Source organism: Cherax quadricarinatus, chromosome 47 (genome assembly GCF_038502225.1).
Source record: "Cherax quadricarinatus isolate ZL_2023a chromosome 47, ASM3850222v1, whole genome shotgun sequence".
Classification (NCBI taxonomy): Eukaryota; Metazoa; Arthropoda; class Malacostraca; order Decapoda; family Parastacidae; genus Cherax; species Cherax quadricarinatus.
In genome coordinates, this window is record NC_091338.1 from 19,801,804 (window position 1) to 19,819,048 (window position 17,245).

General features: G+C 38.1%; 1 protein-coding gene across 2 annotated transcripts in view; it reads right to left on the reverse strand.

Annotated features, from left to right (window-relative positions):
* LOC128696474 (motile sperm domain-containing protein 1) overlaps positions 1 to 17,245 on the reverse strand; it is a 59,665-nt gene that overhangs the window by 6,547 nt on the left and 35,873 nt on the right. For both annotated transcript variants that reach the window (XM_070094747.1, XM_070094748.1), the window contains exon 4: positions 9,688 to 9,871. In XM_070094747.1, the coding sequence (XP_069950848.1) occupies positions 9,688 to 9,871 (184 nt within the window). The remainder of the gene's footprint in view (positions 1 to 9,687; positions 9,872 to 17,245) is intronic.

Consider the following 17,245-nt stretch of genomic DNA (forward strand, 5'->3'; position numbering starts at 1 on the left):
ATTGAAAAAATTACTTTTTTTAAATAAATTATAATTTTCACACCTTGATTATATGTATATCCTAGGTAGTAAGTTGGAAGACAGCAACCGCCCAGGGAGGTACTACCGTCCTGCCAAGTGAGTGTAAAACGAAAGCCTGTAATTGTTTTATACGATGGTAGGATTGCTGGTGTCTTTTTTCTGACTCACATACATGCAAGATTTCAGGTACATCTTGCTACTTCTACTCACACTTAGGTCACACTACACATACATGTACAAGTATATATATACACACCCCACTGGGTTTTCTTCTATTTTCTTACTAGTTCTTGTTCTAGTTTATTTCCTATTATCTCCATGGAGAAATGGAACAGAATTCTTCCTTCATATGCCATGCGTGTCATAAGAGGCAACTAAAATGCTAGGAGCAATGGGGTAGTAACCCCTTTTTTCTGTATAAATTACTAAATTTAAAAAGAGAAACTTTTGTTTTTCTTTTTGGGCCACCCTGCCTCGGTGGAATATGGCCAGTTTCTTGAAAGAAGATTATACATACAGTTTCGGCCATAATTCATTCCACAAGGCTGTTTGAGTGCCATTACCAAAAGAATTTGTTCCCATAAGGAATAATGTAAATTAGATTAGTCCGTTTCGGACCCCCAAAAATACACTTACACAATTGTTCGAGTTGGGAGCTGTACGAAACTCGGGGTACCACTGTGTATATATATACAGTGGACCCCCAGTTTGCGATATTAATCCGTTCCTGAGAGCTCATCGTAAACCAAAATTATCGAAAACCGAATCAATTTTCCCCATAAGAAATAATGGAAATCAAATTAATCCGTGCAAGACACCCAAAAGTATGAAAAAAAAAATTTTACCACATGAAATATTAAGTTTAATGCACACAAACTGAAGAAGACATGCACAGTTTGTAGTACTCTACTAATAATAGAATACATGACACTTACCTTTAATGAAGATCTGGTGATGATTGATGGGATGGGAGGAGGGGAGAGTGTCGAACTCATTGTTTAGAAGGGGAAACCCTTTCCATTAGGACTTGAGGTAGCAAGTTCTTTTCTGGGGTTACTTCCCTTCTTCTTTTAATGCCACTAGGACCAGCTTGAGAGTCACTGGGCCTCTGTCGCACAACAAATCTGTCCATAGAGCTCTGTACCTCCCGTTCCTTTACGATTTGTCTAAAATGGGCCACAACATTGTCATTGTAATAGTCACCAGCATGGCTTGCAATAGCTGTGTTAGGGTGATTTTCATTCATAAAGGTTTGCAGTTCAACCCACTTTGCACACATTTCCTTAATTTTTGAAGTAGGCACAATGGATTCCACAACTGGCATAGGCTTCTCAGGGTTAGCCCTAAACCCTTCAAAATCTTTCTTAATTTCCATACTAATTCTCACCCTTTTTACTACAGGGCTGGCACTAGAAGCTTTCTTGGGGCCCATGGTGACTTATTTTGCAGAAACAAGCACCAAAAACACTGTGATAATATGGAATGTACCAAATGTATCCTTAGATGCAAGCACACTGGCTGGCTTGTAAACACTGGGCCACACGTGGACACGTCTCGGACGAATCGTGTGTGGCGGTTTTTTTAACGAGAACCAAGGCAAAATTTTTGTGCTAAAATGTATCGAATACCGGATTTATTGGATACCGATGCCATCGCAAACCGGGGGTCCACTGAGTGTATATGTATGTATGTATGTAAGTGTGTGTGTGTGTGTGTGTGTGTGTGTGTGTGTGTGTGTGTGTGTGTGTGTGTGTGTGTGTGTGTGTGTGTGTGTGTGTGTGTGTGTGTGTGTGTGTGTGTGTGTGTGTGTGTGTGTGTATCTATATATATATATATATATATATATATATATATATATATATATATATATATATATATATATATATATATATATATATAATATGCAATAAGATCACAGTAAACAGGTGATTTCAGAATATGCAAAACAACCACTCTGAAAGAGTAGAGAAATTCCAAGCGCTTTCGTGACTACTCACATTATCAAGGAACTATGAAAGTAAAGCATCCAAGGAAGCTATATAAGGGGTCTGGCCAGCACCTCACTATCAGATCCCACAACGGTTAAACACCTGACGCGCGCCGACCCAACTTGGATAGGTCCTTTGCACAACTCACCCCACAAACTATTCTACCCAAGAAAATTTAAAAATTATTTGTCCAGTGTATTATTAAATTCTTCCCAAATTCTATTAATTATAAATGGATCTAATTTATATAAACCTAAGGAAATATTCATATTATTGTCAAAACTGCTTTTTATGAAACAAGATTCAATTATATTCCTGTCGACCATGGACTTGCTTGATACTACTTTCTCAACTTTTTGAAAATCAATTGGATGGTTAAAATCTCTTACATGAATAAATAGAGCATTGGAATCTTGTCCAGTTCTAATGCTATATTTATGTTGTTTTAATCTAATCTCGAACTAAGATTAAAACAACATAAATATAGCATTAGAACTGGACAAGATTCCAATGCTCTATTTATTCATGTAAGAGATTTTAACCATCCAATTGATTTTCAAAAAGTTGAGAAAGTAGTATCAAGCAAGTCCATGGTCGACAGGAATATAATTGAATCTTGTTTCATAAAAAGCAGTTTTGACAATAATATGAATATTTCCTTTGGTTTATATAAATTAGATCCATTTATAATTAACCCTTTGACTGTTTCCGACGTATAAATACGTCTTACGAGCCAATGTTTCTGACGTATTTATACGCACAAATTCTAGCGGCTTCAAATCGAGCGCCAAAGGCCTGGTAGGCCTACACGGGAGAGAATGGGTCTCAGTGGTCGGTGTGCACCCTGTGAAAAAAATCTGGGACCTAGCGGTGCATTGTGGGAACGCCATGTTGTCAGTCCATTTTCACCATGCCTCTCGGTAAGAAGTTCCTCACTCCTCGGCGGATTGGAGGTCTTTTGTTCCCAAGTGATAGCTCTAACAGCGATGAAAGTGTCAGTGACAGTGAATTCAAGGGTTTTCAAGTGAGTGTTACCGAAAAAAGTGCCCAGGATAACGTAAATAGTGACGAAAACCCAGATGACCCACAACCTTCGACCTCTGGTGCTGTGCCGGCTTGTTCACGTTCACGTTCGCCTGTACCAGGACGAAAGAGGAAACTATTTGGTCGTGTACAACACCCTGATGATAGCAGTGATAGTGATAGTGATAGTGATAGTGATTTCAAGGTCATTGAAAGCAGTTCTAGTGACAGTGAGAGTGAATATTCCCCAGTGAAGCGCCAGTATGTACGACGTAGCATGCGGTCTGGTAGTGTTTCATATGTTGTTCCAAGGGGAAGGAGAAACTCTGGGAGCACATCCCGTGGCCCAACACCACGACCTGATAGTGAAGATGACGATATTGTAACGATGGGTATGAATGGTGACAGTGAGGGAGGAGGCAGTGGTGGTGATAGTGAGGGTGGCACGGCCCATGTGGCACCATCACCGGGCCACGCTACTAGCCACGCGGCTGACTCAGCAGAACAACCAGCCTCACCCTACCCCACACTGCCACAACCTGCACCACCACAACCTGCACAGCCACAACCACGGTACAATATCCAGACCCCACCAGCAGACCGCATCTGGGATTGGCAGGACGGTGACGAGTTTGTTCCCAGTCCCCATGACTTTGATGAAACACAAAGTGGAATAAAGCCATCTTGTCCACTTGGGAACAATGCCAGTGAACTGGACTGCTTTGAGTTATTTTTCGATGAACCCCTGATGGACATCATTGTCAGGGAAACAAATACATACTGTGATTACACCATGGCAAATACAATTCTCTCACCAAAATCACGGCTACACAAGTGGAAGGAGACAACTGTGGCAGAGATGTACCTGTTTTTTGCCACAATAATGCTTATGCCACATGTGTATAAGCACACTGTCACCACATACTGGACAACAGATCGCCTGATTTCAACTCCAGGTTTTAGTGACATTATAGGTGTCAATCGTTTCCTGATACTGTTGCGTATGTTACACTTTTCAGACAAAACCAGGCCTGACAGAAGCGACAGGTTATATAAGATAAGAAATGTGTTTATGTACCTGAAACAAAAGTGCTGCATGTATTTTTATCCCTTCAGGAAGCTTGTTATTGATGAGTCCTTGATTTTATTCAAAGGAAGACTCTCATTCAAGCAATATATACCAAGCAAGAGGAAACGCTTTGGTATAAAGCTATTTGTACTGTGTGATTGCAGAAGTGGTCTTGTTTTAGATATTATTGTGTACACTGGCAGTAATACTTTGAGAGATACCATGAAGTTATTGGGTATCTCTGGTGATGTGGTTCGAACAATGATGGAACCATATCTTGGTAAGGAGCATATGTTATTTACTGATAACTGGTACATAAGCCCCTTACTCAGTGATTTCTTGCGAGTGAACTTGACAGACGTGTGTGGCACAGTGCGTGGTAATCGCAAACATATGCCAAGGTTCGACGCTGGCACTCGCAGAGGTGAGGTGCAAGCCTTTGCTGCCAATGACATCATGGCATTTCGGTGGCATGACAAACGTGATGTCACATTGTTGACATCAGTTCACACAAACGAAATGGTACCCAGTGGCAGGGACAACAGAGAGACCAATGAACCCATTCTAAAGCCTGCAGCTGTCATGGACTACAACCTCAATATGCGCTTAGTGGACAAATGTGACATGCAGATTGGGTTTGCAGACTGTGTACGCAAGAGTTATAAGTGGTATATCAAACTTTTTTTCCATCTTGTTGATATCTCTATGCTAAATGCTTATAACATATACAAGTTGAAGACCAACAAAACACCAAAATATGGTGAATTTTGCCTGTCAGTAATCAGACAAATAATTGCAAAGTACAAAGGAGCAACTCCTGCAATAGACCAGCGCCCACAGACGTCATCTCGTATGAGGCCTGGTGATCACTACCCCATACAACTGCCTCCTACTACTGCCAAGAAAAATGCTCAGAAGAGGTGTTATGTATGTATGCATACCACAAAACGCCCACAAACACGCAGAGACACTCGTTTTATGTGTGAGGAGTGTGAAGTGCCCCTCTGCATATACCCATGTTTCAAAGAGTTCCACAAGCTGCAGCAGTTCTAGGAACGTGGTTAGTGACTGTACATATGTATATATATTATGGAACAATAGTAATAAACATTGTTTTGTATTGTTTGTTTGTGTAAACAAAGTGTATACACAAACTAATAGTGATAAAGTTTGTTCTGTTATTGTGTTGTAAATAATGAGTGTATATTTGAACAATGCACCTTACATTGGTCTCACAGGCCACATAAGTTACCTGGAAAAGAAAAATATTGAAAAATGCAAGAAACCTTTGAATTAGAGTAAATAAAAGAATACCGGGTGGGCGGCAGTCGCCGCTGTTGCCGTACGCACGTCAATTTCTGCAAACTTTGCGGCTCTATATCTCGGTAAGTACTGATGGCAAAAAATTTTTTTTAGGCTTAAAACACTAGTAAAAATATTCCTAACATTTTCATAAGAAAAAATAATTTTTTTTTTTTCGAATATTTGGCAACATAGAATGACAGTTTCAGAGAGGGCCCTGAAACAGTCAAAGGGTTAATAGAATTTGGGAAGAATTTAATAATGAATACACTGGACAAATAATTTGTAAATTTTCTTGGGTAGAATAGTTTGTGGGGTGAGTTGTGCAAAGGACCTATCCAAGTTGGGTCGGCGCTCATCAGGTGTTTAACCGTTGTGGGATCTGATAGTGAGGTGCTGGCCAGACCCCTTATATAGCTTCCTTGGATGCTTTACTTTCATAGTTCCTTGATAATGAGAGTAGTCACGAAAGCGCTTGGAATTTCTCTATTCTTTCATTGTGGTTGTTTTGCGCATATATATATATATATATATATATATATATATATATATATATATATATATATATATATATATATATATGTATAAATATATATATATATATATATATATATACATACATACATACATACAGGAAGGCCCCGCTTTATGGCGTTTCACTTTACGGTGTTCCGCTAATACGGTCATTTCAAATTATGACCAAAACTCGCTATACGGCTCCCCCCACCTGACTTTCTAATACGGTCACCGCGCCCCACCTTGTTTGTTTACATTCTTCATGAGCTCAGTAAGCACTAAGTCTCTCCATTTTGTCTGGAAACTCCAAAATTTCAAATGTTTTTAAAAGTTATTTCATATTTTATATATACTCTGATAATTATACTTATGTATACCTGTACTTAAATAAACTTACATACTGTGCTGGCATGCAGGTACACATTAAAATCAGTAAGAGTGTCTTATGTCTCCAGACGTCATATTAGTAATGATAATAATAATCATCCTCCATGGGGAAGTGGAACAGAATTCTTCCTCCGTAAGCCATGCGTGTTGTAAGAGGCGACTAAAATGCCGGGAGCAAGGGGCTAGTAACCCCTTCTCCTGTATATATTACTAAATTTAAAAAGAGAAACTTTAGTTTTTTCTTTTGAGCCACCCTGCCTCGGTGGGATACGGCTGGTATGTTGAAAGAAAGAATAATAATCATCGAGTCTCATTTAAATGTCGTATATTACGTTAAATACACATTTTCATTAATCCATCTATGATATTTTTTCAAAATTATATAATAAACACGATACATAACATAAAAAAATGTTAAATACACCCCACAATAGAATAAATAAACATAAATATGAGATGTGGTAGCAGACGACTTGCACAAGTGACGCCACATTAGAAATGCTAATAATAATAATCACCGAGTCTTATTAAATGTTGTATATTACGTTAATATACACATTTTCATTAATCCATCCATGATATTTTTTTCAAAATTATATAATAAACATGATACATAACATAAAAAGATGATAAATACACCCTACAATAGAATAAATAAACAAATATGAGATGTTGTAGCCAGATAACTTGTACAAGTGATGCCAAGAATAACATTTTCTCTAATCTAACATAAGAGAAAATGTGTTACTGGGGGTAACTGTAGAAAATTATTCCTTTCGTATGTAAGTAAGTTTATTCAGGTATACACAAATACAGTTACATAGATTATCATACATAACAACATATGTGTAGAGAACCTAGGATAACCCAAAAAAGTCAGAGTGACTTATTTCCATTGCCTTCACTCAGAGCATCATTTCTTCTCAAAATGATGTTACATGAGAATGGGAGTGTTCTTCTTTATTTATTCTACCGTAACAATGTAGAGACAACCTGTACACAATGTAACTTGTACACAAACCAGACGTGTACACTTCGTTTACAAAACTTACGTTCGCCTGGTTTGTTTACATAACTCTGCGCCTGTCCTCTCATGCACTCATTCTTTCTCTCTCTCATTTATTCGTTTTATCTCATTTACTTACTCCTGACCCTACATTAAGACTACAAATATTTTAAGGTAAGTAATGAGTGAACTGTATATACATTTTATCGCTCTGGGATGCTTAAATATCATGGAATATATGTGTGGGTGGGTTGGCCTGGTATGGTAGCCCGGCTGACTACCATACATACCACACTTGATTTTTTACAATAAATACTACTCATCTCACCCTATATTTTAAGGTAAGTAATGAGTGAACTGTATATACATTTTATCGCTCTGGGATGCTTAAATATCATAGAATTGTATGTGTGGGTGGGGTGGCCTGGTATGGTAGCCTGCCTGACTACCATACATACCATACTTGATTTCTTACAATAAATACTACTTGTCTCACCCTAGATTAAGACTATAAATATTTTAAGGTAAGTAATGAGTGCACTATGTGTGTATTGTACTTTTTATTGTTTTTTGATGCCTGGTTCTATTGCTAACTTAATATATGTTAGTGTAAACTTGTTATCTAGTGTTTGTATGCATTTGTAAGTGGAAAAAAAGGGTGTTCCACTTTACGGCGGTTTCCGCTTTATGGCGATAGCCTGGAACCTAACCAGCCATATAAGTGGGGCCTTCCTGGGGATATAGTTTTGGAGTGGTTGGTGCAATTATTTAATAAATGTATGGAAGAGTATTGGCAGAGAGCATGCATAGTTCCTTTGTATAAAGGCAAAGGGGATAAAAGAGAGTGCAAAAATTATAGGGGGATAAGTCTGTTGAGTGTACCTGGTAAAGTGTATGGTAGAGTTATAATTGAAAGAATTAAGAGTAAGACGGAGAATAGGATAGCAGATGAACAAGGAGGCTTTAGGAAAGGTAGGGGGTGTGTGGACCAGGTGTTTACAGTGAAACATATAAGTGAACAGTATTTAGATAAGGCTAAAGAGGTCTTTGTGGCATTTATGGATTTGGAAAAGGCGTATGACAGGGTGGATAGGGGGGCAATGTGGCAGATGTTGCAAGTGTATGGTGTAGGAGGTAGGTTACTGAAAGCAGTGAAGAGTTTTTACGAAAGAAAATTGAAAGTGAATACAGGAAAGAGTAAGGTTATGAGGATAACAAAAAGATTAGGTGATGAAAGACTGGATATCAGATTGGAGGGAGAGAGTATGGAGGAGGTGAATGTATTCAGATATTTGGGAGTGGACGTGTCAGCGGATGGGTCTATGAAAGATGAGGTGAATCATAGAATTGATGAGGGGAAAAGGGTGAGTGGTGCACTTAGGAGTCTGTGGAGACAAAGAACTTTGTCCTTGGAGGCAAAGAGGGGAATGTATGAGAGTATAGTTTTACCAACGCTCTTATATGGGTGTGAAGCATGGGTGATGAATGTTGCAGCGAGGAGAAGGCTGGAGGCAGTGGAGATGTCATGTCTGAGGGCAATGTGTGGTGTGAATATAATGCAGAGAATTCGCAGTTTGGAAGTTAGGAGGAGGTGCGGGATTACCAAAACTGTTGTCCAGAGGGCTGAGGAAGGGTTGTTGAGGTGGTTCGGACATGTGGAGAGAATGGAGCGAAACAGAATAACTTCAAGAGTGTATCAGTCTGTAGTGGAAGGAAGGCGGGGTAGGGGTCAGCCTAGGAAAGGTTGGAGGGAGGGGGTAAAGGAGGTTTTGTGTGCGAGGGTCTTGGACTTCCAGCAGGCATACGTGAGCGTGTTTGATAGGAGTGAATGGAGACGAATGGAGACGTGCTGTTGGAGTGTGAGCAAAGTAACATTTATGAAGGGGTTCAGGGAAACCGGCAGGCCGGACTTGAGTCCTGGAGATGGGAAGTACAGTGCCTGCACTCTGAAGGAGGGGTGTTAATGTTGCAGTTTAAAAACTGTAGTGTAAAGCACCTTTCTGGCAAGACAGTGATGGAGTGAATGATGGTGAAAGTTTTTCTTTTTCGGGCCACCCTGCCTTGGTGGGAATCGGCCAGTGTGATAATAAAAATAAAATAATAAATATATATATATATATATATATATATATATATATATATATATATATATATATATATATATATATATATATATATATTATTCCTTGGAGTCTTTCATGCTCTTATCCTTCTTTGCCATACAAAACAAGTATAAGAGAAAATTGCAGGTGAAGAGATAAGCAGAATTATAAGACATATATGGAGAAAGGGAAATTAACTTCTGTCTATAACAAGTACTTGCATTGGCTACCAAAAAACATAAATATATAAACAATGTAATGTACAGACAATACCTTGGTATGGTCCAAATGGCTGCTGACGCTGTGGGAGGTAACGACTGTCAGTAGCTGCTCCTCCCACAGCAGAGCGAGTGGGAGCATGGACGGACTCAAAATGGTCACTGTCACTGCCACCACGAGGCTCTGGGGCACCACTCGCCAATATGGCTGGGATATCCTTCCTTCCTAACACAGGTACCTAGGAAGATTGATTGAAATTTCATATTATCTAAAGAAAATGAACAATCTTCCAGCATATAACTCTGGCTTAGAATAACAAATTAAAATGCCTGTCAACAAAAAAATGAACATGAAAAGACCAAACATTGAGGTCAAACTTCTAACATTCATTTATATAAGGGACAAAGCACAACATTAATAAATTAAGAAAAATTTCAAAGTTAACCTCAGTGCACTTGTGTTGAGGCCTAACTAAACAAATAGCAACAAGTACAGACATTTAGGGGCAGTCAACCCTTACATTGTCGGTCCCACTGTATCACGGCTCTGAAGCCAGTGTCGGTCATGTAGTATGATGCCATGAGCTTCGGTCACTCAGATAAGCTGTGAGCGATAAATTTGGGCCTAGATATGAGAGAATGGGTCTATGTAATAAGTGAGCACCATATACACAAAAAATCCTGCAGCACATAGTGCATGAGAAAGAAAAACTGCAACTGTGTTTTTTCTTTAAAACAGGAACTTTGCAGTGTATTTGTATGGTTTTTTTGCTTGTATTCTCGGTTTCTTTACCTCATTTGATAGAATGGAAGATATAATATAGAAATAGAGATGATTTTGATTAGTTTCAGGACTGACAGTAGCTTGAAATTGAGCTCAAAGTAGCATAAATGTTCAATTTTTGCCAGTATTCTAGAGTACACTTGTCTAATATGCACTCGTTGGACGCGTATTGGACAAGTGACGTCCAACATCACCTGTCCAATAAGCGTCCAACAGGGTCTAATAAGCATTTAGGAATGCACTGACATTTATACAGTAAGGTCCCGCTTTACGGCGTTTCGTCTTATGGCGTTCCGCTAATACGGCGATGTCAAATTATGACCAAAATTTGCTATACGGCAAGCAGTCTTTCAAATACGGTGCCCCCACCTGGTTTGTTTACATTTTCCGTGACCTCATCTATTATGTCAGGAAACTTTCCAAAATTTCAAGTGTTTTAAAGTTACTGCATATTTTATATGTACTCTGATAATTATACTTAAGTGTACCTGTACCTAAATATACTTACACACTGTGCTGGTGTGCAGGTACACATTAAAATCGCTAAGTCTCTCTCTACTCATGACGCCAATACTACGTAATAATAATAATCACTCTTGGGCACACTAAATGTCTTATTTTATATCAATACAGGCATTTTCATTAATCCATCTATGATATTTTCCTAAAAATTATATATGAAACCCATTACATAGCATATAAACATGATACATACACTCACAGAATAAAAATTGATGTAAATATGAGATTTGTTTACAAAGAAGCTGTAGGTAGTGTCGGAAGAATTACATTTTCTCTAGTCAAACTGGGGGATACCTGTAGAAAAATATTCTTTTCGTATGCCTTTACTCTATATATAGCAATTCACGACCCTTGTGGGTTTAGTGCTTTTTATAATAATAATAATAATAATAATAATAATAATAATAATAATAATAATAATAATATTATTAATATTAATATATTAATAATAATATTATTATTATTATCTTCATTCACTCTAAAAATGGTGTGTTGCTGTTTGTTTATTCTGAACTAACTTGTACACAATGTAAGAGTATTTGTATTGTGAGGTAATTATTATTAAAATAAAAAAATATTGAGGTAAATGTTTTACAAACTCTTACAAATGGACGTGAATGAACTAAAAGTAGACACATATTAATACGCATTTATTTCGCCTGACCAAGTGATCGTCCACTACCTGTTCAGTTTGTGTTCTTACATTGTCTCAACTCTGTATCTCGTTCTCTCTCTCGTTTACTCTTTCGTTAACTAGTTGGCTCCCATTGACGATGGCGTCTAAGGTTAGCTGTGATAAAAAGAGAAGTCGTAAGCCTCTTGCTTAAAGTGCCAAGTTAGAGGATGATGGTGTGCCATTCTGATTTTATTCAATAAACACCCTGCCACTCACCTCTCACACATTAATATTAATATTTTAAGGTAAGTAATAAGTGTATGTACTGTGTGTGTATCTTACCTTTTATTGTGTTTTTAATGCCTATTTCTATTGCTAACTTAATATAAGTTAGTGTAAACTTGTTGTCTGGCATTTATTGCATATTTTATGTGTGCTCTGATAATAATATTTGTGGACCTGTGTGGTAGCCGGGTGGAGGGACAACATTACGTTTTCTCTGCTCAGCCATCAGAGAAAACATGTATGAATCTGCATTTGGCCCAGCCACTCCCTCACTCCGCTTTTGTTTACAATTTTCGGCATGAATTATTCATTACTTCTACCTTCATTTATGATGGCATCTAAAGGTAGTTGTTAGAAATGATTAAATTCAGTGAACAAGGCATGTCAATGCTAATAATATGGCTCTGGCCCACAGTGCAGGCAGCCGGTAGGTGTAGCCCAGGCAGGCTACACCTACCGGCTACCTACACTGACTTCCTACAAATAAATACTACTCACCTCTCTTCCTATATTAAGACTACACATATTTTAAGGTAAATAATGAGTGTACTGTATGTGCATTTTACCTGTCTGGGATGTTTTAAATATCGTATATTAAGTATGAGACGAGGAGCCAGGGCTACCTACACCTGGGCTACCTGCACCTGACTTCCTACAAATAAGTACTACTCACCTCTCTCCCTACATTAAGATTACAAATACTTTAAGATAAGTAATGAATTTACTGTGAATGTATTTTACTTTGTGTATTTTTAATGCCTGGTTCTATTACTAACTTAATATAATTTAGTGTAAACTTGTTGTCTGGCATTTATATGCATTTATAAATGGAAAAAATGGCGTTCTGCCTTCCAGCAATGTCTGCTTTCCGGTGACAGCCTGGAACCTAACTCGCCATATAAGTGGGGCCCTACTGTACAATTATTACAATAATGTGGTAGTCTGCATAACAGTATATCTCCTATTGTTCGTTAATAAAAATTCAAGATGAAAAGCAAGCGTAATGTAAGAGAGGCCTAGAGACATGACTAAGGAACAGAGAAAATGTTTATTTAGTGCCAGGAATCTCTACACTATTTATTCTGGACCCTATTTTCAAATTAGCAATTGTTGAATTTTGTATGAAATTGGCAAATTACTGATTTCTGATCACTTTATTGGGTAGTTGAAATATGTAAATGGGCAGTTTCTTGTACTCAATTGACAGAATAGAAAGTATATTAGCAAAACAGCTATGAGTTTGTCAACTGGAACAATGGAATTGGCCAAAAATAGAGCACAAAATGGCCGAAATTGCCGATGCATAAATATCGCCAAGACCGCTAACTTTACAAGAGCATAATTCCACAAGTTTTCCATCAAATTTCGTACTTTTGGTTTCATTACCTTCGGAAAAAGATTACCTATCAATTCATATATATATTTTTTTAAATTCTACATCATCTGAAAATTCTTCATCACATAGCATCTTTAACCCTTACCAGTTTGGCTTCAGGAGAAACAAAAGTACAAATGATACAATAATAAAAATGCTAGACCTACTTTACACAGAACTTGAAAAAATGAATACCTGCTTGGACTCTTTATCGACCTTAACCCTTTCAGGGTCGAGAGGCCCTCTCCTAAACTTGTTCTCAGGGTCAAAAATTTTTCGGAAAAAAAAATTATTTTTTCTTATGAAATGATAGAGAATCTTTTCCTAATCATAATGACACCAAAAGTATGAAATCTGATGGAAAACTTACGGAATTATGCTCTCATGAAGTTAGCGGTCTCGCCGATGTTTACGCATCGGCAATTTTGCCAACTTTGAGCCCTATTTTCAGCCAATTCCTGTTTACTAGTCGACAAAAATCATATCTATTTCACTAGAACTCCATTTTTTTCTACAGAATGAGTACAAGAAACCACCCATTTACCAATTTCAACTATCCAATAATGTGGTTAGAATTTGGCAATTTTACCAATTTCACACAAATTTCAGAAGATGCCATTTTCCAAAGAAGGTCCATAATAAACAAGACAAACATTCCTGGCACTAAAATAATAAGTTCTTTGTTCGTTAGTCACGTCCCCAGGCCCCTCTTATATTTCTTTTGCTTTCCACTTTGAATTTTTATTCTTACAAAAAATAGAAGATTTACTGTTATGCAGACTACTGCATTAGTGTAGAAATGGTATAAATAATATCAGCGCACTTGTGAAAGAATATTAGACTCACCAGTTGATGTGTATTGGACACTTGGCATGATTTGTTTACTTTTGAACTTTGGTAAAAATCGAACATTTCTGCTACTTTGAGCTCAATTTCAAGGTACTTTTCATTGTGAAACCAATCAAATTCATCTCAATTTCTGTAATATGTCTTCCATTCTATAAAATGAGACCAAGAAAACTAGAATACAACCATAAATACCATATGAAACTACAGTGCAAAGTTGCTGTTTTAATCCAAAAACACGGTCAAAGTTTTTTTTTCTCATTACGCACTGTGTGCTGCAGGATTTTTTTATACTGCGCACACTGACCACATAGACCCATTCTTTCATATGTAGGCCTACCAGCTTTCTCTCGCTAGATTTGAAGGCGCTAGAATTTAGGCGTTCTAGTTCATCAATAACCCTGGTGCATAAGCTGTACTAGTACGTTGAAAACCCTGAAAGGGTTAAGAAAGCTTTTGATACAGCAGACCACAGCATCCTACTCCTTAAACTTGATCATTACGGTATAAGAGGCCATGAATTTGCATATATCAAGTCTTACCTTGCTAACCTAAAACAATAAGTTTAAAGAATTAAACTAAGTCTGCCCGAAATGCCTAGCTATGCTAGGCGTTCTAGTGATACACTCTGTAATCATTATTTAACTACATGTAAACCACACAACAACCAAATTCTGTAAATTCAACGTTGTAATCTTTATAGAGAATAAACTTTGAATTTGAATTTGAATTTGAATCAAGGACACAACCTTCTCAACAAGACCCCTGGACACTGGTGTACCACAGGTAAGGGTTCTTGGCCCCCCCCCTCCTTTTTTTTTTTTTTGTATATCAACGATCTTCCAAGCATGTCACAAAAACTTATGCCTATTCTCATTGCTGACGACATGACTTTTGTCATCTCCCACCCTAATCTACCTCACTCAACACTACTGTTAATGAAGAGCTCTCAAAAATAGCAACCTGGATGACTGTCAATAAACTTACACTTAACATAGACAAAACTTTCTACATTATGTTTGGGTGTAGAGCAAGTAAGGTCCAACTAAACATTATGCTTAACAACATCCTTATTACTAGGGAATCCCCTTCCATAAAGACTTCAGGTACTAAGTCCTTTTCTGGGGTTACTTCCCTTCTTTGTTTTTCAATGCCACAAGGACCAGCTTGAGAGTCACTGGACCCGTTGCTCAAAAAAGTGTTCCAGAGAGGTCTGTTTCTGGCGTATGTTAGGAACTGTGTTGGGAGACAGGACAATATAATCCTCCAACATGACACTAATATCAGGTCTACAGCTTATTTATCTAGCACAATTCACATAATATGACAAACAATATTAATAACACAGAAACATGTTACTCTAGAATGAATAAAATTTGTTATTATGTATGTGGCGAGTGATGGTGTGTTGTTGTTGGGTGTATAAGGGCCACTGAAAGATAAGCCTTACATAGTGTTGAAGGCATTTTCAGTAGCCCTATACAGTGGACCCCCGGTTAACGATATTTTTTCATTCCAGAAGTATGTTCAGGTGCCAGTACTGACCGAATTTGTTCCCATAAGGAATATTGTGAAGTAGATTAGTCCATTTCAGACCCCCAAACATACACATACAAACGCACTTACATAAATACACTTACATAATTGGTCGCATTGGGAGGTGATCGTTAAGCGGGAGTCCACTGTATACATGTACCTCCAACAACATTAGCGGAGTCAGTTTCGTGCTGTCCTTTTTCTATCAATTAATCGCTTAACTTACTTGCTACGCTGTTAATGCCACACTTTATTGCTGGCTGGTGCTATAGACTTTATTGACTCCTGCTGCTTTAGTATCGTACATATCGCAGAATCACTGAAGAAGGCACATTCTCTCCTCTCTCTCAATCCTTTACCTAAGGGCTGGCTGGCACTAGGAACTTCCCTGGGGCCCATGGTAGCTTATTTAGCAGTTGCAAGCACTAAAAAGAATGGAATACAGTGGACTCTTGTTTTTTGTAATTAATCCGTTCCAGAAAGTGTGACTATTATCGAAATTGGAAATTTGCGAAACCATTTTCCCCATAAGAAATAATGTAAATACAATTAATCTGTTCGAAACACCCAGAAGTATTAAAACAAACAAATTTTTTTTACATGAAATATAGATGTACATACACAAAACAATAGGACATGATGAATGAAACATTAACAACATAACACCTACCTTTATTGGTGATTCTTCTTAGTGTATGGAAAACTGGAGGAGAGGAGAGACTGAATTATTTACTGTTAGGAAGGGGAATCCCCTTCCATAAAGACTTCAGGTACCAAGTGCTTTTCTGGGGTTACTTCTCTACTTTGTTTTTTAATGCCACTAGGACCAGCTTGAAAGTGACTGTACACCTGTGGCACTAAATACTTGTCAAGAGAGCTCTGTTTCTGGAAACTCTTTAAAACTTCCCTAAAATGGGCTAAGACTTTGTCACTGTACATGTTGCCGACATGGCTTGCAACAGCTTTGTCAGGGTGATGTTTCCCCATAAATCTTTCCATCCTACCCCACATTTCAAAAATCTCCTTAATTTCTGAAGAAGGCAACTTCTTCCATCTCTCTTCCTCCTCCTCCTCCTCTGAAGCAATATTCTGAGCTGCAGTCTGTTGCTGTTCCAGCTGAAGCTCTTGCAGCTCATGTGGTTAGCTCTTCGTTGTGGTCCTCCACCAACTCTTCCACATCCTCCAAACTCACATCCAACCCCATGGAACTCCCCAATGCCACAATAGATTCCACAACTGCCATAGGCTCGTCAGGGTCAGCCCCAAACACTTCAAAATCCCTCTTGTGGACACAATCTGGCCACAATTTTCTCCAAGCAGATTTCAAAGTCCTGGTAGTCACTCCCTCCCAAGCCTTACCTATAAGGCTTATGCAATGGAGGATACTGAAGTGATCTTTCCAAAACTCTCTTAGGGTCAAGTGAGTGTCTGAGGTCACATTAAAGCACCTTTGAAACATTGCTTTGGTGTAGAGTTTTTTAAAGTTTGAAATAATCTGCTGGTCCATGGGCTGGAGGAGAGGAGTGGTATTAGGAGGCAAGAACTTCATTGTGATGAACCCAAATTCCTCCAGAATTAGGTCATCCAAGTTTGGAGGATGAGCATGTGCACTGTCCATTAGCAGGAGGCACTTGAGATCCAATTTATTT